Source organism: Chrysemys picta, chromosome 10, assembly GCF_011386835.1.
Source record: "Chrysemys picta bellii isolate R12L10 chromosome 10, ASM1138683v2, whole genome shotgun sequence".
NCBI classification, from domain to species: Eukaryota; Metazoa; Chordata; order Testudines; family Emydidae; genus Chrysemys; species Chrysemys picta.
The window spans coordinates 825,799-851,076 of NC_088800.1; the positions used below are offsets into that span (position 1 = coordinate 825,799).

Sequence of the window (25,278 nt, forward strand, 5' to 3'; positions counted from 1 at the left end):
TCTCTGCTGGCAGCCGGGGGCAGGCTGCCGCCGCGGGAGGCTCGTCTGGGGCGTGCATGGACAGGTGACAGGGATCCTGGCAGCTCGTGTGCAGGGCGTTCCCGGGCTGGCTGCTCTGTGGGTGGGGAGGGCGGTGACGAGCCGGCAGGAGGAAGGGGCTGACCCTCCCCCCCATCCGCAGGGCGCCTGTAAGTGCAGCAATTAACGGCTCTGGCTTCTGAACAACCACTAATGGAGCCTCTGGCGGGGGCCCAAGGCCCTGCTGCTGGGCGGGGGCAGGGCAGGAGAGTGCTTCTGGCAGGCCGTGGCTGGGCTGGGCTGGTTCTCCCTCTGCCCCACTTGGCAGAGTTCTTCTGAGAGGCCATCTTGTCACTGCCCCCCCCCCGGTTCCCCCCACCCCGCTGTGTTGCCATTCCCCAGGCCACGCCTCTGCCCCATGGGGGGTTAGACAAGGGGCCTCTCACCCTAGGCAGGAGCACGGCCGCCCCATGCCAGCCTCACCACCCAGAGCTGGGTGCGGTTGGACTCGTGCTGGCGCAGCGGGGCGTATTCCCTACTCCTCTGTGTGCCCTTCCCCACCTGCTCTCCAGCCAGAGCCACCTTCCGCTCCCGCACAGAGTCAGAACCCCCGTCACCCCCAGGTTTGGCTTTATGAACAAAACCTCCCAACCAAAGAACAGCTCAGCCCTTCTGCCCAGGCTGGGCTGCTCCAAGGCTCCTCTCTCCAGCCTGCTCAGCCCGCACCCTAGATCCTCTCTCCCCAGGGAGCCACTGCCCCGGCCCTAACACCCAGCAGGGTAATGACCCTGCCTGGGGGAGTCACCAGCACCCACTTTCCTGGCTGACAAGTGGGGCTCAGGAATGCCAGCGCCAGCCTCAAAAGTGCCTGCAGCCTCCTGCCCCATCGGGCACTGGCTCCCAGAGAGGCTCATTAGTGATGTGCCCGCCTCCCTGGCTCAGCCGGGTCCCAGTGGAGCTGGGCAGTAAGTGCAGAAGGCTCATGTGGGGAAGTCTTAATGGCTGTGTGAGGGAGAGGCGCTTGCTGGGCCCGAGATGGAGGCGGGGGCAGGAGGGGCCGTGGTTTCTGTTTCCTCAGACTGGAGCCTGAGCTGCCTCTGCCCAAGGAGCAGACGAGAAGATGCTGCACAGACTCCTGCTGGGTGGCCTCCTCTGCACCACGCTGCCTACCAGCTTCCTCGGCACAGGTAGGGCACCCCCTGAGCTCCCCAACCCCCTCGGCATGGAAACAGTGCCCTCAGCTCCCTAATCCCCTCGGCACAGGTAGGGCACCCCTTCATTCCCCAACCCCCTCGGCACAGGTAGGGCACCCCTTGGCTCCCCAACCCCCTTGGCATGGGAACAGTGCCCTCAGCTCCCTAATCCCCTCGGCACAGGTAGGGCACCCCTTGGTTCCCCAACCCCCTCGGCACAGGTAGGGCACCCCTTAGCTCCCCAACCCCCTTGGCATGGGAACAGTGCCCTCAGCTCCCCAACCCCCTCGGCACAGGTAGGGCACCCCTTGGTTTCCCAACCCCCTCGGCACAGGTAGGGCACCCCTTGGCTCCCCAACCCCCTTGGCATGGGAACAGTGCCCTCAGCTCCCCAACCCCCTCGGCACAGGTAGGGCACCCCTTGGTTCCCCAACCCCCTGGGCACAGGTAGGGCACCCCTTGGGTCCCCAACCCCCTTGGTATGGGAACAGTGCCCTCAGCTCCCCAACCCCCTCGGCACAGGTAGGGCACCCCTTGGTTCCCCAACCCCCTGGGCACAGGTAGGGCACCCCTTGGGTCCCCAACCCCCTTGGTATGGGAACAGTGCCCTCAGCTCCCCAACCCCCTCGGCACAGGTAGGGCACCCCTTGGTTCCCCAACCCCCTCAGCATGGGAACAGTGCCCTCAGCTCCCCAACCCCCTTGGCACGGGTAGGGCACCCCCATGGCTCCACAACCCCCTTGGCATGGGCACATTGCCCCCTCAGTTCCCCAGCCCCCTCGGCACGGGTGGGGCACCCCCTCAGCTCCCCAACCCCCTCGGCACAGGTAGAGCACCCCTTGGTTCCCCAACCCCCTCGGCACAGGTGGGGCACCCCCTGAGCTCCCAACCCCCTCGGCATGGACAGAGTGCCCTCAGCTCCCCAACCCCCTTGGCATGGGCACATTGCCCCTTCAGCTCCCCAGCCCCCTCAGCACAGGTAGGGCACCCCCATGGCTCCCCAACCCCCTTGGCATGGGAACAGTGCCCTCAGCTCCCCAACCCCCTTGGCACGGGTAGGGCACCCCTTGGTTCCCCAACCCCCTTGGCATGGGCACATTGCCCCCTCAGCTCCCCAGCCCCCTCGGCACAGACGCGGCACCCTGGTCAGCTCCCCAAACTGCTCTGACTCCAGCCCTGCTACCGAAGAAGTGGGCTGTAGCCCACGAAAGCTTATGCTCTAATAAATTTGTTAGTCTCTAAGGTGCCACAAGTACTCCTGTTCCTCCCTGCTACGTCTCTGCTGCAGCACAGCGCTATTCACACTGCTCATTCCCAGGGCGAGTGTGCGTCTGGCCCCAAGGGGTTGGTGCAGGCCGGGGCACTGCCCTGGGGTCTCTCCTGTAGGCGTGTCGGAGCGTGTCCAGGGGTGGTGCACTGTTCCGTGGGGTGTGGCAGGGCTGGGGACTGTGCTCAGCTGGGTGTGAGCCTGGGCCACATTTCTCCTGCTGCACGGCTGTCCTCAACACGCTTCTCCAGCCTGCTCACAGATTACCATAGGACACCGCCCCGCCCCCTCCACGTGGGCAGTCTCCTTTGCCCCCCGCCAAACCCTCATCACTGGGGAGAGCGCTGACAGTGGCACCAGCTGTCCTTGCTTCTAGGCCCTTTGTGGTCAGCGTATCGGGCGGGCACCCTGCCAGCATTGCCACTCTGCATGCCAGCCGTGCTGGGGGTGCAGCGCCAGGGCAGGGCACTGTGAGATGGAGCCAGCCTGGTTTGGTGCTTCGGGCCCTTGGACACCCCTGCTGTGCTGGGCAATCGGGGTCACAGCCCGTGGGGTGAGCACCCTGCCCTACCACGGCCAACACTAGGGTGCCCACAAGAAGCCACCGACCGGCCCCCTTGGCTCATGAGCCTGAAGAAAACCCCTCTAGCCAGTGTACATGGGCGAGAAGTTGCCCCGGCTTGCGCAGCCCAGAGCCTGAGGGCCACGGGGTGGGGTCCCTGTGCATGGTGGGTCCCAGGCTAGGTCGGATCGTGGGACAGGACTCAGTGAGCTGCCCAGGCCAAGCCCGGCTCGGAGCCCAGCTGTAGCCACTTCCTGGCCATCCCCTGGAGGAGCTCCGGGCACCCAGGAGGGCTCTCCCCAGCCCATCCCCCCAGAGCCCTGGGAAGCTTCAGCCAGTCAGAGCAGGGTTCTCCTATTGGTGGTGTTGAGGATGAGGTCACCCTGGGGTCCCCTGGGGCTGGGCTGGCCCTGTTCAGTGTCTCGCCTCCCACAAAGGTCTATGAGCATGGGCCTTCCCCACCTGAGCTAAGTGGGGGGTGGGAGGGACTCCATCAGCTGGTAGCAGTTGTAGGCTGTTCTCTGCTGTGACTGTGCAGTAGGCCAAACTCTTGTACTTGGCTCATGTTCTAAATAGTCTCTTTGGCTGCGACTTCCCCTTGCAGCCTCAGCCCGTAACCTGCAGCTCTGCGAGGGATATCCCAGCCCTGATGGGCGCTACCACTCCGGCTTCTACTGCCCACGCCTCACTGACCCCCCTGCACACAGGTACTGCTGCCGCCATGGAGACCACGCCCTCAAATCCTGCTGCCCCCAGATGGAGTTTGAGAGCCTGAGGAGGGTCAATCTGTCCAACATGCCCACCCCAGCCAGACTCAGGTAAGCAGCAGTGCCTGGTCTGGGCCTGCACTTGGGGGAGGGGAGGGACGGCTTCAGGTTCTAAAGCCAGCCATGTGCACACCCCCTTCTGGAGCAGCAAGCCCGGCATGACTCGTGGCCCTGCACCACGCACAGGGCAGCATGAGCACAGAACACTGCATGTGGACTGGGGCTCTCGGGAACGGCAGAGCAGCACGCCCCACGAGCTGGTCTGACATGAGTCAGAGAAGCCCCAGATAGACGTGCTGTGACAGGCACGAAGCTGCATCGACACTATATAAATCCCTGTTACGCCCACACCTGGAATACTGCGTGCAGGTCTGGACAGATACATTAGAATTGGAAAAGGTTCAAAGAAGGGCAACAACAATGATTAGGAGAATGGAACAGCTTCTGTACGAGGAGAGATTGAAAAGACTGGGATTATTCGGCTTGGAAAAGAGACGACTAAGGGGGGATCTGATAGAGGTCTGTAAAATCATGACTGGTGTGGAGAAAGTAAACAAGGAAGTGTTATTTACTCCTTCTCATAACACAAGAACTAGGGGTCACCCATTAAATTAATAGGCAGCAGGTTTAAAACAAACAAAAGGAAGTATTTCTTCACACAACGCACAGTCAGCCTGTGGAACTCCTTGCCAGGGACGTTGTGAAGGCCAAGACTATATAACAGGGTCCAAAAAAGAACTAGAGAAGTTCCTGCAGGACCTTATGGCTATTCCATCAATGGCTATTAGCCAAGACAGTCAGGGATGCACCCCGTACTCTGGATGTCCCTAAACCTCTGACAGCCCGAAGCTGGGGCTAGATGGATCATAGAATATCAGGGTTGGAAGGGACCTCAGGAGGTGTCTAGTCCAACCCCCTACTCAAAGCAGGACCAACCCCAACTAAATCATCCCAGCCAGGGCTTTGTCAAGCCGGGCCTTAAAAACCTCCAAGGAAGGAGACTCCACCACCTCCCTAGGTAACGCATTCCAGTGCTTCACCACCCTCCTAGTGAACAAGTGTTTCCTAATATCCAACCTAAACCTCCCCCACTGCAACTTGAGACCATTACTCCTTGTTCTGTCATCTGCCACCACTGAGAACAGTCTAGATCCATCCTCTTTGGAACCCCCTTTCAGGTAGTTGAAAGCAGCTATCAAATCCCCCCTCATTCTTCTCTTCTGCAGACTAAACAATCCCAGTTCCCTCAGCCTCTCCTCATAAGTCATGTGCTCCAGCCCCCTAATCATTTTTGTTGCCCTCTGCTGGACTCTTTCCAATTTTTCCACATCCTCCTTGTAGTGTGGGGCCCAAAACTGGACACAGTACTCCAGATGAGGCCACACCAATGTCCAATAGAGGGGAACGATCACGTCCCTCGATCTGCTGGCAATGCCCCGACTTATACAGCCCAGAATGCCGTTAGCCTTCTTGGCAACAAGGGCACACTGTCGACTCATATCCAGCTTCTCGTCCACTGTGACCCCTAGGTCCTTTTCTGCAGAACTGCTGCCTAGCCACTCGGTCCCTAGTCTGTAGCAGTGCATGGGATTCTTCCGTCCTAAGTGCAGGACTCTGCACTTGTCCTTGTTGAACCTCATTAGGTTTCTTTTGGCCCAATCCTCTAATTTGTCTAGGTCCCTGTGTATCCTGTCCCTACCCTCCAGCGTATCTACCACTCCTCCCAGTTTAGTGTCATCTGCAAACTTGCTGAGAGTGCAGTCCACACCATCCTCCAGATCATTAATGAAGATATTGAACAAAACCGGCCCCAGGACCGACCCCTGGGGCACTCCACTTGAAACCAGCTGCCAACTAGACATGGAGCCATTGATCACTACCCGTTGAGCCCGACGATCTAGCCAGCTTTCTATCCACCTTATAGTCCATTCATCCAGCCCATACTTCTTTAACTTGCTGGCAAGACTACTGTGGGAGACCGTATCAAAAGCTTTGCTAAAGTCAAGGAATAACACATCCACTGCTTTCCCCTCATCCACAGACCCAGTTATCTCCTCATAGAAGGCAATTAGGTTAGTCAGGCATGACTTGCCCTTGGAGAATCCATGCTGACTGTTCCTGATCACTTTCCTCTCCTCTAAGTGCTTCAGAATTGATTCCTTGAGGACCTGCTCCATGATTTTTCCAGGGACTGAGGTGAGGTTGACTGGCCTGTAGTTCCCCGGATCCTCCTCCTTCCCTTTTTAAAAGATGGGCACTACATTAGCCTTTTTCCAGTCATCCGGGACCTCCCCCGATCGCCATGAGTTTTCAAAGATAATGGCCAATGGCGCTGCAATCACATCCACCAACTCCTTTAGCACCCTTGGATGCAGCGCATCCGGCCCCATGGACTTGTGCTCATCCAGTTTTTCTAAATAGTCCCGAACCACTTCTTTCTCCACAGAGGGCTGGTCACCTTCTCCCCATACTGTGCTGCCCAGTGCAGCAGTCTGGGCTCTGACCTTGTTCGTGAAGACAGAGGCAAAAAAATCATCGAGTACATTAGCTTTTTCCACATCCTCTGTTACTAGGTTGCCTCCCTCATTCAGTAAGGGGCCCACACTTTCCTTGACTTTCTTCTTGTTGCTAACATACCTGAAGAAACCCTTCTTGTTACTCTTAACATCTCTTGCTAGCTGCAACTCCAAGTGTGATTTGGCCTTCCTGATTTCACTCCTGCATGCCTGAGCTATATTTTTATACTCCTCCTTAGTCATTTGTCCAATCTTCCACTTCTTGTAAGCTTCTTTTTTGCGTTTAAGATCAGCAAGGATTTCACTGTTTAGCCAAGCTGGTCGCCTGCCATATTTACTGTTCTTTCTACACATCGGGATGGTTTTTTCCTGCGACCTCAATAAGGATTCTTTAAAATACAGCCAGCTCTCCTGGACTCCTTTCCCCCTCATGTTATTCTCCCAGGGGATCCTGCCCATCTGTTCCCTGAGGGAGTCAAAGTCTGCTTTTCTGAAGTCCAGAGTCCGTATTCTGCTGCTCTCCTTTCTTCCTTGTGTCAGGACCCTGAACTTGACCATCTCATGGTCACTGCCTCCCAGGTTCCCATCCACTTTTGCTTCCCCTACTAATTCTTCCCGGTTTGTGAGCAGCAGGTCTAGAAGAGCTCTGTGCCTAGTTGGTTCCTCCAGCACTTGCACCAGGAAATTGTCCCCTCCACTTTCCAAAAACTTCCTGGATTGTCTGTGCACCGCTGTATTGCTCTCCCAGCAGATATCAGGGTGATTAAAGTCTCCCATGAGAACCAGGGTCTGCGATCTAGCAACTTCTGCTAGTTGCCGGAAGAAAGCCTCGTCCACCTCATCCCCCTGGTCTGGTGGTCTATAGCAGACTCCCACAACAACATCACCCTTGTTGCTCACACTTCTCAACTTAATCCAGAGACTCTCAGGTTTTTCTGCAGTTTCATACCGGAGCTCTGAGCAGTCATATTCCTCTCTTACATACAACGCAACTCCCCCACATTTTCTGCCCTGCCTGTCCTTCCTGAACAGTTTATATCCATCCATGACAGTACTCCAGTCATGTGAGTTATCCCACCAAGTCTCTGTTATTCCAATCACATCATAGTTCCCTGACTGTGCCAGGACTTCCAGTTCTCCCTGCTTGTTTCCCAGGCTTCTTGCATTTGTGTATAGACACTTAAGATAACTCGCTGATTCTCCCGCTTTCTCAGTCTGAGACAGGAGTCCTCCCGTCTTGTGCTCTCCTGCTCGTGCTTCCTCCCGGTATCCCATTTCTCCACTTACCTCAGGGCTTTGGTCTCCTTCCCCCGGTGAACCTAGTTTAAAGCCCTCCTCACTAGGTTAGCCAGCCTGCTGGCGAAGATGCTCTTCCCTCTCTTCGTTAGGTGGAGCCCGTCTCTGCCTAGCACTCCTCCTTCTTGAAACACCATCCCATGGTCGAAGAATCCAAAGCCTTCTCTCCAACACCAGGGGATGGATCACTTGGTACCTGCCCTGTTCTGTTCATTCCCTCTGAAGCATCTGGCGTCGGCCACTGCCGGAAGATACTGGGCTCGATGGATCATTGGCCTGACCCAGTGTGGCTGTTCTTATGTTGTAAAGGACAATCATGCCTCTCTAATCCACTCAAGTGGCCAGAGCTCGTTAACGGGCATTAGCGACTCATGCCCAGCCCAGTTTTCCAGCAGCAGCTGCAAAGCAGCGACTCTCCATTTGCAAGGTGTCCATGAGTAGCGCCTCCGCTGAGCACCATGGTCCATACATTTCCCTAGCAGCACCGGGCTCCCCAGGAGTGGGACGACGCCCCCTGGCATCGAGCTGGGGAAGATATTCAAGTAGGACAGGGCTGCCTGGGCGCACCCAATAGTGCCCAGTGGGGGACACCGCCTGGCAGCTGGGTTCCCCCGGGACAGTGGAACCACCCCGTTGTAGCAGTATTGTGCCCAGTGTAACACAGCTGTTGCCTTGTACCTTCCCCTCAGGAACCCACTGCCCCTGCTGGCTGTGGGGCTCTACGGCCTCCTCATCCTCACGCTCATGAGCCTCGACTTCCTGCACTTCTGCAGACTCAACCAGCGCCGCTTCTACAGCCTCTTGAGCAGCAGTCGCCTGGGCAAGCGCCTGGCCAGCTCCTTCCCACGGCCCGGCCCGGCGCGAGGAGGGACCCAGCGGCAGGAGCTGCCCACGGCCCAGTCCGGAGATGCCCACGGCCCGGCCCGGAGCTGCCCACGGCCCGGCCCAGCACAAGGAGGGACCCAGCAGCAGGAGCTGCCCACGGCCCAGCCTGGAGCTGCCCACGGCCTGGCCCGGAGCTGCCCACGGCCCGGCCCGGCGCGAGGAGGGACCCAGCAGCAGGAGCTGCCCACGGCCCAGCCTGGAGCTGCCCACGGCCCGGCCCGGAGCTGCCCACGGCCTGGCCCGGAGCTGCCCACGGCCCGGCCCGGCGCGAGGAGGGACCCAGCAGCAGGAGCTGCCCACGGCCCGGCCCGGAGCTGCCCACGGCCTGGCCCGGCGCGAGGAGGGACCCAGCAGCAGGAGCTGCCCACGGCCCAGCCTGGAGCTGCCCATGGCCTGGCTCGGAGCTGCCCACGGCCCGGCCCGGCGCGAGGAGGGACCCAGCGGCAGGAGCTGCCCACGGCCCAGACCAGCCAGGACAGCAAGTGTGAAGAGCCGGGACCGCAGTGACTGCGGGGTGACGCTTGGGGCAGAGGGCGTGTCGGCTGTAGGTATTACAGAGACACTGTTAGCAGAGCCTGTCGCGCTGCCACTGCGATAAAGCGAGCCCACGCCTCAGCCTCGCACGGTTTGGCCTGGCCTGGCCCTTATAAAGTGCCTAAGCTGCTTGACAGGCCAAGCCCTGTCCCCGAGTGCTCTGTCTGGGATGTGACCTCTGGGGAGAGAGGAACCCTGCGGTGTGTGTAGGGGGTGGAGCCACATGATGACACAAGCGGGGCAGGGCTGGGGTCTCCTGGCCCTTGCCCTCTTCATCTGTGCTCAGGGTCCCTGGGGCTGCCTGCAGCTCCTCATTCACAGCTGGTCACACTCGTCAGTTCCCTTTTATTGCTGGTTGTGCCTCGATCCCCACCCTGGGCACCGAGGGCTGCGGGCGGGGTCCTTGCTCCTCCGTGGCCAGCCCAGCTGCTGCGCACCTGTTCAAGGGAGCATGGGAGGGTTCACAGGGTTATGTGCGATAGGCATCAGCATGGGTGTGTGTGTGTGTGGAGTGCACGTGTGGGGTGTGGACATGTGGGGTGTGTGCGTGTGTGGGGTGTGCACGTGTGGGTGTGTGCGTGGGTGTGTGGGGTGTGCTCCTGTGGGGTGTGCACATGTGGGTGTGAGGGGTGTGGACACGTGTCGGTGTGAGGGGATGTGTGGGCTGTGGGGCATGGACGTGTAGAGGTGTGTGCGCATGGGTATATGTATGTATTTGGGTGTGGGTGTGCATGTGGAGGGATGTGGACATGTGCGGGTGTGCGCGTGTACACTCCTGCATTGCCTGAGTGAATGCTCACTGCACAGCTGTGGGTGTGGCCCTCCCCTCTTTGGCACCATCCCACCTGGTCACCTCTGCAGCGTCTGCTCCTGATCCCAGCTGCTGGGTCTGTGGCGAACGGGCTGCAGGTCTGGCTGCCGCCAAGTTGTGCAACTTGGGGACTTAGCCACATGGCAAATTGGAACTGGAGCCTGATATCTGCCCCGGGTCCAGCCAACCAGCGCCACCCGCCTGAGCCCCAGGGTTGCCAGGCATCCAGATTTCAGCCAGAACGCCCGGTCAAAAACGGACCCTGGCAGCTCCGGTTGGCACCACCAACTGGGCCATTAAAAGTCCAGGCAGTGGCGCAGTGGGGACCCGGGGCTAAGGCAGGCTCCCTGCCTGCTCTAGCTCCGCACAGCTCCCGGAAGTGGCCCACACCCTGCAGACCCTAGACATGTGGGCATGGGCGCCAGGGAGGCTACGTGTGCGGCCCCCGCCCCGAGGGCCAAGTCCACAGCTCCCATTGGCCAGGAACCGTGACCAATGGGAGCTGCGGGGGCAGTGGCTGCGGGCACGAGGGCAGCGCGCGGTGCCTCCCTGGCCGCCCATGCCAATGCGTCTAGGGTCTGCAGGGTCTGGCGGCCGTTTCCCACGATCCACAGTAAGCACCACCAGGACCCTGCACCCCCAACCCCCGCCCAGCCCTGAGCCCCCTCCTATACCCCAAACTCCTCATCCTTGGCCCCACCCCACAGCCCACCCCCCCAGCCAGAGCCCGCATCCCCACAACACCCTGCCCCAGCCCCCTCCTGCACCCAAAACCTCTCATCCCCGGCCCCACCCAGAGCCCGCACCCCCAGCCGGAGCCCGCATCCCCCCGCCACCATCACCCCAAGCCCCTGCCTCAGCCCAGTGAAACTGAGTGAGGGTGGGGGAGAGCGACAGCGGGAGGGTGGACGGAGCGAGTGCCGGTGGAGACTCGGAGAGGGGGCAGGGCCTTGGCGGAGGGGTGTTCGGTTTTGTGCAATTAAAAAGTTGGCAACCCTAGTGAGCCCTGCAGCGACTCCTGCTGATTTCCCATCATCCCCCTGGGCACCTCCCTGGGGCACAGCTGCCCGCAGGAGCCCAACTAGCTTCCTTGGCTGGGGGCCCAGAAACCCCTTCAGCTCCGCGTTGGGTGGAGGGCCTGCACGCTCGGCTCCCCCTGCTGTGCAGCGGCGGCCCGGCCCCTGGACAGGCACGTGGTCATCGTTAGGTTCCAGAGTCAACGGGCGGTGCCGCGCGGGGCGGGGTTCCAGACCCCGCAGGTTAAGCCCCGCCCCAGCCCTGTGCCCATCACGTGATTCCGGCCTCCGCGCCAGCGGCGTCCTAGCGAGGCCGACTGGGGGCGCTGGCAGATGGCGTCATTGCGCCGCGCGGGGCGGGGCTGGGGTGAGCGGGGGGCGGGGCGAATCGCTGCGTGGAAGGAGCGGCCGATTCGGCGTTTGGACTCAGCATGGAGGGGGCCGTGAGTGACCCGGGGCGGGGGGGCCCGGCTCCCGGGGGGGTGGAGGTCCCGGCTCTCGGGGTTTGGGGGCCGGACGGACGGGAGGCGTTCCCGGGGCGGGCGGATGGTGGGTCCCGGTTCTCGGGACGGGGTGAGGGTCCCGGAGGGGTGGGGGGGTTCTTGGGGCGGGGGGGCCGAGGGACGGGAGGACGGACGGACGGGGGCGGTCCCGGCTCCTGGGGGCGGGGTGAGGGTCCCGGGGGGGTGGAGGTCCCGGCTCTCGGGGTTTGGGGGCCGGGCGGGCGGACGGGGGGTCCCGGCTCTCGGGGCGGGGTGAGGGTCCCGGGGTGGGGGGTCCCCGGCTCTCGGGGTTTGGGGGCCGGACGGACGGGGGGGCGTTCCCGGGGCGGGCGGATGGTGGGTCCCGGCTCTCGGGATGGGAGGACGGACGGACGGGGGGTCCCGGCTCCCGGGGCGGGGTGAGGGTCCCGGGGGAGGGGGGGGCTCCGGCCCCTCTGACGGTCTCTTTCCCCAGGGGGCGGCGGGGCAGCTGCGGCAGGAGGGGAACCGGCTCTTCCAGGCCGGGGACTACGCGGCGGCGCTGGCCGTCTACACGCGCGCCCTGGCGCTGTGCGCGGGGCCCCCGGAGCGCGCCGTCCTGCACCGCAACCGGGCCGCCTGCCACCTGAAGCTGGTGAGCGCGGGGCCCTGGGGGGGGGGGGTGTCCGTGACCCGCCCGCTGCACTGCCAGCCTGAGGCCACTGACCGGCCTAGCTGCCTGCCCCCCCCGCCCCCCCCGCCTGAGTTGGGCTGGGTGTTAGCAGCACCTCCTGCCCCCGCCCAGGCGGTGGCCCCCGGGCAAGCGGGTGCGGGGGGAAGGGCACCTTGCCCAGGTTCTCTTGGCAAGTCAGCATCAGCGGTGAACAAAAGGCACTTGGGTGGTGGAGTGATGGGTGCAGGGTGAGACCTGGACCGGTCGATAACGGGGACCTTTTCCCATCCCCCGAGCCGCTGGCCTCGTCCTTGCTCTGGTTCTCAGGGCTCCCTCCTGCGCTCGAAGGGCTAGTGAGCATTTGCCCAGTGCCATCGCCCTGGCACCTGTGCCAGCTGGGCTGTGACAAGTGCGAACCCAGCCAGGGACTGGCGTGAAGCCCCGTGTTTCGAGCCAGGGGAAGGGGGGATCATGGCAGTGGGAGTTCCTGCATTGTGAGGCCAGCAGGGCCCAGGGCACTGGTCTGCTCTGGTCTGCTGAGGGATGCCTGGGCCAGGATGGGCTGAGCAGCTGGGGACCTGTCTGTTGCCATAGCAACTCCTGGGCAACATCTGCTCAGTGATATCCAAAAATCCTGGAACCTCCCGCTGTGGACAGGTCAGGCTCTCCTCCTCTGATCTGGGCTTCTGTCACCTCCCGTGTCCATGACAGGCCTGCGAGCCAGTGGGACCCAGCCTGGCAGTCCTTTGCTTCTCACACCATGGTGACCCGCCTCTCTCACCTGCCTCCCTTCTTTGCAGGAAGATTATGCCAACGCAGAAGCTGATGCGTCTAAAGGTACGGCAGGGCTGGGGTTGTCGGTCAGCTGGGTGTAGGGGAGCTGGCCCAAAGACCCCCTCTGACTGTGCTCTGGTCTCTGCTCAGCCATCGAAGCCGATGGCCATGACGTGAAGGCGCTGTTCCGCCGCAGCCAGGCGCTGCAGAAGCTGGGCCGCTTGGACCAGGCAGTCTACGACCTGCGCAGATGTGTGAGCCTGGAGCCCAGGAACAAGGCCTTCCAGGAGGCATTGCACGACCTGGGGAGCAGCATGCAGGAGAAGGTGAGCGCCAGCGGAGCAGGGCCAGGGCTCTGGAGGGTTAATGTTCCCAACACTGCCGGTCTCTGAGAGGCCTTGTGCTCCCAGCCTCGTGGCCCAGGCCGAGACTCCCGCTGCAGGGTGATAGAGGCCGTCGCTAACCTGTCCCTCCGTCTGTCTCAGATGAAGCTCATGTCCTGCACGGACTCCAAAGTAGAGCAGATGTTTCAGATCTTACTGGACCCCAAAGAAACAGACACAGACAAAAAACAGAAGGTACCAGCTCTGAGCAGGCACAGGGCTGGGGGTGGGAGCTGGCTGTGACCCGGGGAGGGAATGTGGTGGGGGTGGGGGGGGCTGTCTGGGGGTGGAGCTGGAGCGGCTGGGCAGGTGCTGGGGGGAATTATGGTGGGGGAGGAGGGGCTGTCGGGGGAGCTGGAGTAGCTGGGCAGGCGCTGATGGGGGTGGGGGGCTTCCAGTCCCCAGGCGGAAGGCGTGAGCTGTGGGGCGGGGAGACAGGCCGTTGTGGCTCTGGGCATGGGGACTCGTGTTCATGCTGCAGGAGACTCTGGCTTGGCAGGTCTGAGCTGCTGGAAGACAAGGGGGCGCCTCTCGCTGGCTGCCCGGGCAGTGATCCCACCCGGGACCCCTTGGTGTCCTGCCTGCTGGTGCCAGTGAGGTTCCTTGCTCCCTGGGCTCCTTCCCTGGCTGTGCCCAGCCCCGCTTGTCAACCTGCACACGACTCCTGTCTCCCAGGCAGCGCAGAACCTGATTGTGCTGGCCCGGGAAGAGGCCGGGGCGGAGAAGATCTTCCAGAGCGATGGCGTGCGGCTGCTGCTGCGCATGCTGGACACGGGCAGAGAGGATGCGATGCTGGCAGCTCTGCGCACCCTGGCTGGCCTGTGCTCTGGGCACCGGTCACGGGTAAGTGTGGGCTTCTCCCACGGCTTGGGGCCACTGCCCCATGCAGATGCGTATCCCGCACGCGCCCAGCGCATTGGGTGCAGGGAGTGCTGGTGGGAGACTCACCCTGGGGGTTGCTGCCTGCAGTTACTGACGCTGCGGAGCGGCGCGGTAACCGGGGCCACTGCTGCCTGCCCTGGCCTGGCTGGGGCTCCGTCTGCCTGCGTGGGCTGTGCTGGGAGAGAGCCGCCTGCCCGACTCCACCTCTGTAGCTGGGATCAAGGACTGCAGCAAGGGGGGGCTGCCCAGCACAGCCTGGCCACCCCAGCGTGGAGCCTCTTCCTGCCTCGCTCTCCTGTGGCGCTGACTCTGCAGCCCGTCTCCCGCAGGGCCAGCTCCCAGGCTGCTGTGCTCGTCTGTCCCCACCCTGCTGTCTAGCTGGCGAGAGCTCTCCCTTCCCTCTGCTCGCCCGAGAGCGTTTGGGGGTGCGGGCCCCTGGCCCAGGCAGGTACTGCTGGGTATCTGGACAGGGCAGCGGGGACTTGCTGGGGCCTAGTGTGTGGTGAAGGGGCAGGGCTGGGCGGGCTTGGGGCTTCTCAGCGATCTTCTAGCAGGCTGCTCCCCTGTGCTCACAGACCATGGCCATCCTCGCGGAGCTGGAGGCGCCACGTGTCTCGGCCATGCTGGGAGTGGAGCACGAGCAGGTGTCTCTGGCGGCCTGTAACCTGCTGCAGGTCATGTTCGACGCGCTGAAGGAGGGGCTGCAGAGGGACTTCCGCGGCAAGGAGGAAGCCCTTGTGCTGGGTGAGTGACCCCTTCTCTCTGCTCAGCGGCAGGTGCCAGAGGCCATGTCCTGGCCAGACCTTACCCTGCGCCCCTGGATTTCCAGTGGCAGGTGGTGGGTCGCCTGGCACAAGCCTCTCTGGAGTTCCCCTGGTGCCAGGCAACTTCGTGGGCGTCCATTGTGTGATGGGAGTAGGGTGACCAGATGAGAGATGTGAAATATCTGGACGCTGGGGGGCGGGGTGCTGGCAGAGAGGGAAAAAAAAAGAAAGAAAAGCCGGAGCATAGGAAAAATTGGTGGGGGCTGAGCACCCAACGGCAGTGCCACACCCCGCCCTCCTCCAGCTCTTGCGCCGCCATACAGCTGATTAGCGCAAGCCTGGGAGGGAGGGGTGAGGAGGAGGAATGCTGTGTGCTTGGGGAAGGGGCGGGGATTTGGGGACGGATCCAATGGGGCAGTGAGGGGGTGGGGCTGGGGGCAGGGCAAGGGCGGGAATTTGGGGAGGGAGGGGGCAGAGCTGGGGTGGGGATGGTGCGCAAGCCCCCTCTGCCTGTGCGCCGGAGTGCAAAATATTGGGACAATTTGTGTCCCGACCGAACATCCGTCGGGACGCGGGACAAACAAGTAAATATCGGGACAGTCCCGATAAAACTGGGACGTCTGGTCACCCTAGATGGGAGGGATGGAGAAGGGGCCCGTGTGGGACACCTGGGGCTGTGACTGGGGTACCCTGGGCTCCGTGCCTCATCTCACCATTTCCTGCCATGGAGCCAAGCCGCGCCTCCGCAAGGCTGGCCCCACTGCTAGGGAGCCTCCTCAGCCAGCCCCACGCTGTGCTCCCAGCTGCCTGTGAGGGGCTGGCTGGGGGGTCTCTGACGGTCTCTGCGTTTGCTGTCTGCCAGATCCCTCGAAGGAGCTGAAGCTGCTGATCGGGCACCTCTTGGAAATGCTGACCCGGGAGGGGACCTCAGCCCACGGCCACGACAACAGCCTCAACCTCCTCATCAAAGTGGTGCCGCGGAAATCCCTGCGGGAGCCCAACAACAGCCTGACCCTCTGGGTCATCGACCAGGGTAAGAGCCGCTCGGTACCGTCGGTTCTGCCATGCCCCTCCCAGCTCCTGCGCGCGGCCTGGGTCGCCTGCTCCCTGAGGGCAGCGTCTGAGCACCCTGCCCTTGCAGGCCTAAAGAAGATCCTGGAGGTGGGGGGCACGGTGTGTGAGGCCCCCGGCAGCCTGCCTGCGACGGAGAACAGCCGGATGAGCGCCGCCGTCCTGCTCAGCAAGCTCTACAATGACCTGAAGTGCGACGCCGAGAGAGAGAACTTCCACCGGCTGTGCGAAGACTATGTCAGGTGAGGAGCGGCCCCGGGTCCTGGGCACAGCCTGGGCGCCAGCTCTCCTCGGCCAGGCCGTTCCCTGACCGCTGGCAGGAATGTCCCTGCTCTGAGGTCCGTGTCTGCCAGGGGTCGGCAGCTCAAGGAGGAAAGGGGCTGGGGGTGGGACGGATGGAGCTGGGCCTGTGCTGGTGCCGTGCCTGCAGGGCGGGTGGGGGCTACGGCTGATGCCCCCGGGCAGGGTTAGCCTTTCTTGCTGCTCTTCCCCTCCAGGAGCTGGTTTGAGGGGCATGGGTTGGCTGGGAAGCTCCGTGCCATCCAGACGGTGTCGTGCCTGCTGCAGGGTCCCTCGGAGGCTGGGAACCAGGTGCTGGAGCTGGAGGGGATCATGGAGAGCGTGCTGGCTCTGTGCGCCTCCGTGCGGGAGGTCGACCAGCTGGTGGCCGTGGAGGCTCTGATCCATGCCGCTGACAAGGCCAAGCGGGCGTCTTTCATCACGGCCAACGGGGTGACCCTGCTCAAGAACATCTATAAGTGCAGCGGGAAGGACAGCATCCGCATCCGGGCCTTGGTGGTGAGGAGCCCAGCGAGGGGGCTGTCCCTGGAGGCTGGGTGGCTGCCTCTGGGCACGGGGGAGATGTGCTCTCAGGGGCTGCGTGTGCAGCGGCGGGGCGCAATGCAGGCCTGCTGAAGTCCCGATACTCAGTCGTTTGTCCCGCCTCCCGACGGATGTATGGGCGGGACGCCATGTGTCCTGATCTTTTGTTTGTGTAATCTGGTCACCCTACCTTGGGCTGATGTTTGTGTCCAGCCCAGGGGGGTGGGGATTCCCATTGGCAGGGTCCCCCCCAGGCATGCTGAGGGGCTGGGGGCTGCCAGAGATGCTTCGGGGCAGGGAGGGGCTGGCCTGATGTGCTGTTCTTTGCTGCAGGGACTCTGCAAGCTGGGCTCTGCCGGAGGCACCGATTTCAGCATGAAGCAGTTTGCCGAAGGCTCCACCCTGAAACTGGCCAAGCAGTGTCGCAAGTGAGGGCCTGGGGCAGTGTCTGGGGGGTGGGGCGGGGTCTGGTAGACGGGGACGTCCGGGCGTGGAGTGGGGTCCCAGGGGTAGGGGAGCATCTGCGGTCGGGTGCCAGGGGGGTGTCCAGGCGACTCCTGTACCACCCAGCCCCCATGCTGCAACGGGGTGCCGGCGCAGGCTCATGGCTGCTCCCCTCCCCAGGTGGCTGTGTAACGAGGCGATCGACGCGAGCACGCGGCGCTGGGCGGTGGAGGGCCTGGCCTACCTCACCTTCGACGCGGATGTCAAGGAGGAGTTTGTGGAGGACAAGGCAGCTGTGCAGGCCATGTTCCAGCTGGCCAAGGTGCTGCTGCTGGGGGCGGGTGAGGGGGGCTGTGTCGGTGTCAGGGTAGCAGGTGGGAGGGGGACAGTGGGGCGGAACCGGGAGCCGCTTGCAGTCGATTGCTCCGTGGTGCCTGCCGGCCTAGCGGCGAGTCCCACGTGCAGCCCACACTTTGCTGACCCTCCCGCTGTTCCCTGCAGTCAGAGGACAGGAGTGTGCTGTTCGCAGTGGCCTCGACGCTGGTGAACTGCACCAACAGCTACGACCACGAGGAGCCAGACCCCCAGATGCTGGAGCTGGCCAAGTACGCCAAGCAGCACGTCCCAGAGCAGCACCCCAAGGTCAGGAGCGGGGCTGGGCTGCACCCAAGGGATTTCTGCCTCCTGCCGGAGCAGTGCTGTGTTGTGCTGGGCCCCTGGGAGGAAGGGGCTGATGGGTGTCAGCAGGGAGGGAGCCTGGGGGAGGCGGGGCCTTGTGTGCGCTGCATAGGATTCTGTCATTCCCTGCACAGGACGAGCCAGGCTGCGTGAGGCGGCGGGTGCACAAACTGCTGGCTGCTGGCGTGGTGTCAGCTCTCACCTGCATGGTGAAGAGTGAGAACCCGGCGCCGACCAACTCCTGCCGGGAGCTGATCTCCAGGTGAGGCTGTGCCCGCGGGGGGGGCTGGCCGGCCCTCTGAGCCACGTGCCCAGCAGGACGATGGGTTCTGGGTTCCCCTGTGCATGGGAGGCAGGGTGCTGTGGGGTCCCGCCCAGTGCGGGGAGCTGCAGGGTCCCACTGAAGGCGCCCCAGGGTATGAGCATGGATCTGCACCTGGCAAGGGGGCCGGGCGCTCACACCCTCCCCAGCCGTGCTTGTGCTGACTGCCGCTGGTCACTCTTTGCCCCCAGGGTGTTCCTGGCCGTGGTGGAGGAAGCAGCAGACAGAGGCAGCGTGGTGGCCCAGGGAGGGGGAAAGGTGAGATGCCAGGGCACCCAGCTTCGCCCCTCCAGTCTCTCTACAGCGCCACCCCCCCCATGGGCTGGGTGCATAGCACAAGGGGAGAGGGAAGCGAATGGCCCTGCGGGGGTTGGGGGGTTCTGCCAAAGGCCCTAAGCATGTGGACCTGGCCAAGTCCCTGGGCTGGGGTGTCCCTGCTTGGCAGGGCTCTCACTAGGGCCCGGGGGGGGGAGGAGCCGCTTTCCTTGCGTGCTCTGCGGGCGAGCTGGGTGTTGGGAGGGCTGCTGGGCCCTGGCTCTGGTACTGACACTCCTGCCCCCCGCAGGCACTCATCCCGCTGTCCCTGGAGGGTACCGAGGTGGGGCAGGCCAAGGCAGCACAGGCACTGGCGAAGATCACCATCACCTCCAACCCCGAGATGGCGTTCCCCGGAGAGAGGGTCAGTGCAGCCTGGCGTGTGCTGTTCTGGGGGCGGAGGGGCTGCCCCACAGGGGGGCCCATGAGCTGCGCCCAGCAGCCCACACCAGGCAGTTTTCCCCTGGGACTTTCCTCATGCTGGGGGGTCTCATGTCGGCTGAGTCTGAACTGCTCTTGGTGCTGGGTCTGCTGCCTCTGCAGGGGAGTCTCTGCAACGTGGGGTGTCTGGGGGTTCTGCAAACGGCCTGAGCCCCTCTGACTGCTGCCTTGCACCCTAGATCTACGAGGTGGTCAGACCCCTGGTGAGTCTCCTGCACCTGCACCGCACGGGCCTGGAGAACTTTGAGGGGCTGATGGCGTTAACCAACCTGGCCGGGATCAGCGAGAGGCTGAGGTAGGAGGAGCTGCATTGCGCCTGGCAATCAAAGGCGGGTCCCTGCTGCTAGGAGACCCTCTCACCCAGCGCTAAAGCCACCGTCGGCCCTGGGTGAGGGCAGGGCGCTTACTTGTGCCTTGTTGCAGGCAGAAGATCCTGAAGGAGAAAGCGGTGCCCATGATTGAGGGCTACATGTTTGAGGAGCACGAGCTGCTCCGCCTGGCGGCCACCGAGTGTATGTGCAACATGGCCATGAGCACAGAGGTGAGGGCCGGGTGGGCAGGGCATGGGGCTGGGGCAGGGGCCTGCCCTCTGGCGGGAGAGCACTCCCCTGTCTGGCTCTGGGTTGCAGGTGCAGGAGCTCTTCCTGGCCGAGGGCAGCGACCGGCTGAAGCTGCTGGTTCTGTACAGTGGGGAGGACGACGAGAAGCTGCGGCGAGCAGCCTCCGGCACCTTGGCCATGCTGACCTCACTGCTGCCCCAGATCTGTGGGAAGATCACCCAAGTGGTGAGAATGCCTCCGCCCCTCCCTTACACTGACACGTGAGGGACAGACGCGCTCTGTCCTGCTCCGACTCCTTCCCCCGCTGCGCTACGCTGGGGGTGGCACAAGCAGGTCTGCAGCAGCATGTTCCACCCCAGAGGCAGCTGGCTTTGTGGAGGTGGGGGGTATGGAAGGTGGGATCTTGTGACTTTGCAGTGAGTGCTGGAAGGGTGACCCAGTCTAGTGGCCTCCTGGCTGGGCCTGTGCTGGGGCCCTCGGGCAGGTGGGGGTGCTGCATGGGGAGCCAGCACGTGTGCAGGGCAGAGCATCATGTCCCGACTGTGGCAGGCAGCCAGCTCCATTTGCCCAGTGTAAGGGGGAGGGGGGCAGCAGCAGCTGGTCTGTCCAGGAAGCAGGACTCGGGGCAGGGGTCTCTGGTCCGAGAGTAGCCAGGGTGTGCTGGAGTTCTGTGCCCAGACAGGGGCTCAGGGCCCGTCTCCCTGTCTCCCCGCAGACGGCTCACTGGCTGGAGATCCTGCAGGCCCTGCTGCTCAGTTCCAATGTGGAGCTGCAGCACCGTGGCGCTGTGATCGTGCTGAACATGATGGCGGCAGACCGGGAGATTGCAGCCAAGCTCATGGAGAGTGAGATGCTGGAGATCCTGTCCGTACTCGCCAAGGAGTGCGACAAGCCCCGTGTGGCCCAAGCTGCCAAGGAGTGCCTGGCGCAGGCCGTGGCCTGGGGGCTGATCAAACCCAACGTGAACGGAGAGTGACTGGCCACCCTGGCTGGGCTCTCCTTCCTCTGTGCGCACTGCTCTGGGCTTGTAACACCCCCAGCTGCGGCTAGGGAAAGACACGCTGCCCTCGGAGGCTGGAGCCCCTGGGAGAGACGGGAGTGTGGGCTGAACTTGCCTGTTGTATCTTGTCTTAACCTCTGAGTGTATGCTGCTGGGGTGAGGCGGGGCCTGTCTGTGGGTGCTAGACCCAGGGTGCTCTGCAGTGCTCTCCTCTGCATCCCCCCCCTCGTCTAGCCTGGAGCTGGCAGCCTCCCCTCACACACTCTGCTGGGAGCTCGCTGCCGCCCTCCACGTCCTGCTGCACCCTGTGCTTCTCTGCCTGCCTGAGCAAGACACTCAGCCGGGTGCTGCCAGTGCACCTGGATGCTGTGCTGGGGGCCAGACCCTGCCTATGGCCCCTTTGCACCTGCACACCTCTTCTTGTGCCTAACACGTCTCTCTCCTCCTCACAGCTCTGCGCCAGGCCGGGGGGGAGGGCAGCCTTCAATCACAGCGGCTCTGTGGTGATGGGGTGATGCGGTGCCTGGGCTGGAGGGGCAGTACCCTCAGTCTGTGCTGTCCTGCGGCTCCCCTCAGGCGGTGGGTGGCTGAATGCAGCTGCTGTTCAGGGGTGTAGAGGTGGCTCTGAGTGGCTGGAGCAACCCGGAGCGCGGGTGCTGCTGAAGGCCTTGTAAAGGAGCCATAGCTGGCCCCCTTGCTGGGGCTGCCCTGTCTGTCTGTTGACTGGGGGATGGACACCTCCCGCTCACTGTATTTACTGCTGCTCCTGTACTGTATGGGATCCCGGTGATAAAGGAAAACCTGCCTCTTACCACAAGCGCTGAGCCCCGTGCATTGCGTGTACCAACGCGCCGGACTGAGGGCGATGGACGAGCGCTGGGCTGGTGACAGCCGCGGGCTGGGGGTTGGGCAGTGGCACGGAGCGAGGCTGGACCCTGGGGCCAGAGCCCATGGGGGTGACAGACGGTCCCTCGGGAACAGGGAGGGGACTGAGCGGGGCTGGGGCTGCTCCCCTGTAACCGCAGCTCGGGGGGGGGGGGGGGACAACAGTGGGGGATGCAGCGCCTGGGCAGCGCATCACCTACATCGGTGGGGGTCTGGGAGCCGCGCCTCAGTTTCCCCATCTGGCCAAGGGGGCGGGGAGTTGCACACGTCATGTGCCCGGAAGTCCCTCCCGCTCGCTGTGATTGGCTGCGGCGCCGCATGGCGGAACCGGGTCCCCAGCGCGGCTGGTTCGTTTTCGGGTTCCGGGGCTTCGCGGAGCCTCGTGGCGGCGGGGCCCGGCGGGTGGAGCCGGAGCCGGGCGGGATCCGCCTGGTGCGGCCGGCGTGGAGCTACACGGGCCTGGTGACGGGTGAGACCCGCGGGCAGGGGGGCGCTCGGTACCACTCCCCCCTCCCCCCCCCCGGTATCGCCCCCCCCCGATCGGTACCAACCCGGTCCCGCCCCCCCGATCGGTACTGCCCCCTCCTGCCCGGGTACCGCCCCTCCCCCCCCCCCCCCCCGCACCAGCTCTGTCCCGTAACCTCTGCTCCGTACCAACCCGGTATCGCCCCCCCCCCGCCCTCCCTCCTGCCCCGGTCCCGCCCCCCCCTCCGTACCAACCCGGTATCGCCCCCCCCCCGCCCTCCCTCCTGCCCCGGTCCCGCCCCCCCCCCCCCCCCGTACCAACCCGGTATCGCCCCCCCGCCCGCCCCGGTCCCGCCCCCCCGATCGGTACTGCCCCCTCCTGCCCGGGTACCGCCCCCCACCGCTCCGTACCAACTCAGTCCGCTTATCCCCTCCTGCCCCAGCTCGCTCCCAGCTCTGCCCCGCCGGGTCCCGCCCCCCTGACCGCTCTCTCCGCAGGGCGCGGGCGCCTGGCGCTGCGGGGGTGGCTGGCGGGGGCGCTGCCCGGGCACTGCCAGGACCTGCTCCCCTCCGAGAGCCACGTGCTGCTGCTGCGCGGGGCGGCGCTGGAGGCCTGGGCGCGGGGCACGGGGCTGTGCGGGGGGCCCGCCTGGCGGCGGCGGCTGCACCCTGGGGAGGCAGCCGGGCCCCTGCCCCTGGCCCCTGGCGGCTACGTGACCCCACGGCCGCCCTTCCTGTGCCCGCTGCCGCCGGCGCTGCAGGCCCGGAAGCTGGTGCTGGGCCACGAGCATGCGGCGCTGCTGGGCCCCGCCGGGACCGTCTACACCTGGGGCTGCGGCAGGTGGGTGTGGAAAGAGACTTGGGGGGGGAGGGGCTGGTCCCTATGGGGAGGGGAGAGGACCCAGGGTGGCGGGGGGGTGGTGGCTGGTCCCTATGGGGAGGGGAGAGGACCCAGGGTGGCGGGGGGGGGGTGGCTGGTCCCTAGGGGGAGGGGAGAGGACCCAGGGTGGCGGGGGGGGGGGTGGCTGGTCCCTAGGGCGAGGGGAGAGGACCCAGGGTGGCGGGGGGGTGTGGCTGGTCCCTAGGGGGAGGGGCGGCAAGGAGAGGACATGGGGTCATGGTGGCTCACCCCCATGGGGAGCGGGTGGGGGTTGCTGTGGAGAAGGGGCAGACATGGCGAGCAGAGACGAGCCTTGTCTCCTGTGTGTTCCCTGCAGACATGGGCAGCTGGGGCACGGGGGGCTGGAGCCTGTGTCGGAGCCCCGGCTCGTGGAGGCCTTGCACGGCGTGCCCATGGCGGACGTGGCAGCTGGAGGCTGGCATTCTGTCAGTGTCAGCGGTAAGGACCATGGTGTGGCATGGCAGCGCCCTGGGCCTGTTCGTAGTGATGGGGTTGGGGCTTGGTCAGCGTGGCTAAAAGGGGAGCGCTGGTGCCAAGGGGGAGTTGGTGCTATGTACAGCCCGGCTCTCCCTGCCCAGCCTGAACTAATTGAGTGGTGATGGTGGATTAGCTCCTGGGGAGACTCTACAGCTGTGCACCACGTTCTGGAAGGGCCCCTGCTCGCCCAGGAGCTGGGCAGCTCTGACTGCTCATCCCCCGCTCTTGTTCCTCTCTCTCCCCCACAGAGGGAGGTGATCTCTATGTCTGGGGCTGGAACGAATCCGGGCAGCTGGCATTGCCTTCCAAAGCACTGGCAGAAAAAAGGCCCCCAGCCGCAGCCTCTGTCGCCCAGCCTGAGGAACCCGGCTGCGGTGCAGGTGAGGAACCCTGCAATGCAACGCAGGTTTGGAGGCTGCCATTAGACAGCTGAGGGTAGCCCTAGCTGGTGGGCGGAGGGTTAGAGACCTGCTGGGGCCAGAAGCTGCTAGTGGCCTGGCTCGGTTCTTATGGCAACTTGCCTTTCCCAGGGCTGTTCCCAGGTGAGGCATTTGGGAACATTTCAGCAAAAGGCCTTTGTTTAACCCCTGGAGGCCCCACACTTTTCAGAGGCGTAGCTCCAGCCCCAGCCTGCCGTGTGCGGGAAATCCCCTGGCAGCAGCCTGGTTGCACTTGCATCTTGGAGGCCCATGTCGTCCTTGCTCTCCAGCCACACCACCTGACGTGGATTTTGAATCCGTTTTCCAGGCAAGGCAGAGCTGAAATTGGTCAGTCACGAGGCAGCCCTGGGTGCTGAAGCAGTTGACTTCATTTCAATCCAGGCCTTTCCTGCTTTGCTGGATCTACCCCAGGGGTCAGAGGTCAGCAAGGTCAGCTGTGGCTCCCGCCACACTGCTGCTGTGACCCGTAAGTACAGGGACTTGGGTCTGGTCAGCGACAAGGGGAGTGGTGAAGTGGAGATTGCAAAGCTGTGATGGCTCTAAAGCCTTGTGCAGCCTTCGGCAATTCCCACCTGTTCTGGGGAAGGAGGCTGAGGTTGTCCAAGGGGCCTGGAGACTGGCTGCACGGAACAGGCCCAGGTGAAGGAGGGGGACTTGGCTGTAAGAGGGGGGGGGCCTGGGCTCGGGTCACCACTGATGTGTGTTTATTAGCTTGCTTGGTTCAACTGAAAGTGATGTTCCAGTGAGAAACCTCAGGAGGGAACATGCCCTGAACTAACACCCCTGCCTCGGGGGAGCTGCTGCACCCAACCCCATGGTCTGACTAAGGGCATAAAGCAGCGGGAGTCACATCCCGCCCGGGCCAGGGTGAAGCGTACACAGCAGAACGTTCTGCTGTCCCCCTAGGGTGGGTCGTTGGACAAGACTTTGCCCTGTGGCCCCCACAGCTGACTCTCCCTCTTTGCTTACAGGGACTGGGGAGCTCTACACCTGGGGCTGGGGTAAGTGACGAGAGGGCCCTGCTCTTGGGGCTTGTCAATGGAAATACTTCTACAGCAGAAACAGGGCTAAAAGCCAGTAGCATCCGCCCAGGGCCAGGGCTAAGTACGTCTGCAGGAGAGAAGGCAGCACCCTCCCTGGGGCGGGGTTGCAGAATTGCTGCTGCATGGTGTGGGGTGGAGCTGGCTGCACCTACCAACTGCTAGGGGCTGTGTTTTTGGCTGCAGGCAAATACGGACAGCTGGGCCACAATGAGCCAGCCAGCTCTGACCAGCCAAGACAGGTTGGCTATTTCCCTGCAAACGGGCTCACGGTGGAGGATGTGGTCTGTGGCCCATGGAACACTTACGTCTGTGCTGTGGAGAAGTGAGAACAGCTGAAAGGGTGGAGAAAGGCTTTGAGACTATGCACCAGGACAGCATCCAGCCCCCCCGTGGCACTGACATGTAGAGACTCAGCCATACCTGGGCCTGGCGCTGGACACATGGCTAGGGCCGAAAGTGATTTCCTTCGCACTGTGCCCCAGTCCAAGAACTCCAATTAATCATCGTTCCTGTGCTCAAAGCGTCGTGCAGTTTTTTCCTAGCCCCACTGCTGTTGCCGCCTCTAAACACTTCTGGGGGGTTGTAAAGATAAGTCTCACGTAGGGTCTTGTA

General features: G+C 63.5%; 3 protein-coding genes across 8 annotated transcripts; all 3 read left to right on the forward strand.

The window, feature by feature from the left end:
* The first annotated feature begins 1,018 nt into the window (after nucleotides 1-1,018).
* LOC101953926 (protein shisa-like-1) lies at nucleotides 1,019-9,149 on the forward strand. Its single transcript, XM_008170523.3, has 3 exons — nucleotides 1,019-1,205; nucleotides 3,645-3,858; nucleotides 8,309-9,149. The coding sequence occupies exons 1-3, from the start codon at nucleotides 1,139-1,141 to the stop codon at nucleotides 9,009-9,011; spliced, it is 984 nt and encodes a 327-aa protein (XP_008168745.2). The 5' UTR covers nucleotides 1,019-1,138; the 3' UTR covers nucleotides 9,012-9,149.
* Nucleotides 9,150-11,213: 2,064 nt separating this feature from the next.
* UNC45A (unc-45 myosin chaperone A) lies at nucleotides 11,214-21,266 on the forward strand. Its single transcript, XM_005300650.4, has 20 exons — nucleotides 11,214-11,308; nucleotides 11,823-11,981; nucleotides 12,800-12,836; nucleotides 12,924-13,099; nucleotides 13,259-13,351; nucleotides 13,832-13,999; nucleotides 14,614-14,782; nucleotides 15,665-15,835; nucleotides 15,944-16,115; nucleotides 16,371-16,671; nucleotides 17,029-17,123; nucleotides 17,320-17,461; nucleotides 17,641-17,781; nucleotides 17,952-18,079; nucleotides 18,331-18,397; nucleotides 18,705-18,818; nucleotides 19,075-19,190; nucleotides 19,319-19,436; nucleotides 19,525-19,680; nucleotides 20,171-21,266. Exons 1-20 carry the CDS (start codon nucleotides 11,297-11,299, stop codon nucleotides 20,429-20,431), a joined length of 2,796 nt encoding a protein of 931 aa, XP_005300707.2. The 5' UTR covers nucleotides 11,214-11,296; the 3' UTR covers nucleotides 20,432-21,266.
* Nucleotides 21,267-21,442: 176 nt separating this feature from the next.
* RCCD1 (RCC1 domain containing 1) lies at nucleotides 21,443-25,180 on the forward strand. Of its 6 annotated transcripts, none has more exons than XM_042856519.2 (7): nucleotides 21,451-21,809; nucleotides 22,304-22,646; nucleotides 23,023-23,144; nucleotides 23,432-23,563; nucleotides 24,005-24,089; nucleotides 24,595-24,624; nucleotides 24,850-25,180. In XM_042856519.2, exons 1-7 carry the CDS (start codon nucleotides 21,512-21,514, stop codon nucleotides 24,875-24,877), a joined length of 1,038 nt encoding a protein of 345 aa, XP_042712453.2. In that variant the 5' UTR covers nucleotides 21,451-21,511; the 3' UTR covers nucleotides 24,878-25,180. The 6 variants fall into 6 exon arrangements, with proteins under 6 accessions (XP_042712454.2, XP_042712453.2, XP_042712451.2 ...); XM_005300738.5 differs by having other exon boundaries at nucleotides 21,485-21,809; nucleotides 23,931-24,089; XM_042856520.2 differs by lacking the exon at nucleotides 24,595-24,624 and having other exon boundaries at nucleotides 21,443-21,809; nucleotides 24,850-25,021.
* Nucleotides 25,181-25,278: the final 98 nt, after the last annotated feature.

Bases quoted from the DNA above. Each gene is read 5' to 3' on its own strand.
- LOC101953926 (XM_008170523.3), top strand. From the start codon at position 1,139: ATGCTGCACAGACTCCTGCTGGGTGGCCTCCTCTGCACCACGCTGCCT. The intron at 1,206-3,644 runs GTAGGGCACCCC...TTCCCCTTGCAG, and splicing joins TACCAGCTTCCTCGGCACAG to CCTCAGCCCGTAACCTGCAG. The intron at 3,859-8,308 runs GTAAGCAGCAGT...CCTTCCCCTCAG, and splicing joins CCCACCCCAGCCAGACTCAG to GAACCCACTGCCCCTGCTGG.
- UNC45A (XM_005300650.4), top strand. The intron at 18,080-18,330 runs GTGAGGCTGTGC...CTTTGCCCCCAG, and splicing joins TGCCGGGAGCTGATCTCCAG to GGTGTTCCTGGCCGTGGTGG. The intron at 19,437-19,524 runs GTGAGGGCCGGG...TCTGGGTTGCAG, and splicing joins ACATGGCCATGAGCACAGAG to GTGCAGGAGCTCTTCCTGGC.
- RCCD1 (XM_005300738.5), top strand. From the start codon at position 21,512: ATGCAGCGCCTGGGCAGCGCATCACCTACATCGGTGGGGGTCTGGGAG. The intron at 22,647-23,022 runs GTGGGTGTGGAA...TGTTCCCTGCAG, and splicing joins TACACCTGGGGCTGCGGCAG to ACATGGGCAGCTGGGGCACG. The intron at 23,564-23,930 runs GTGAGGAACCCT...TCCGTTTTCCAG, and splicing joins GGAACCCGGCTGCGGTGCAG to GCAAGGCAGAGCTGAAATTG.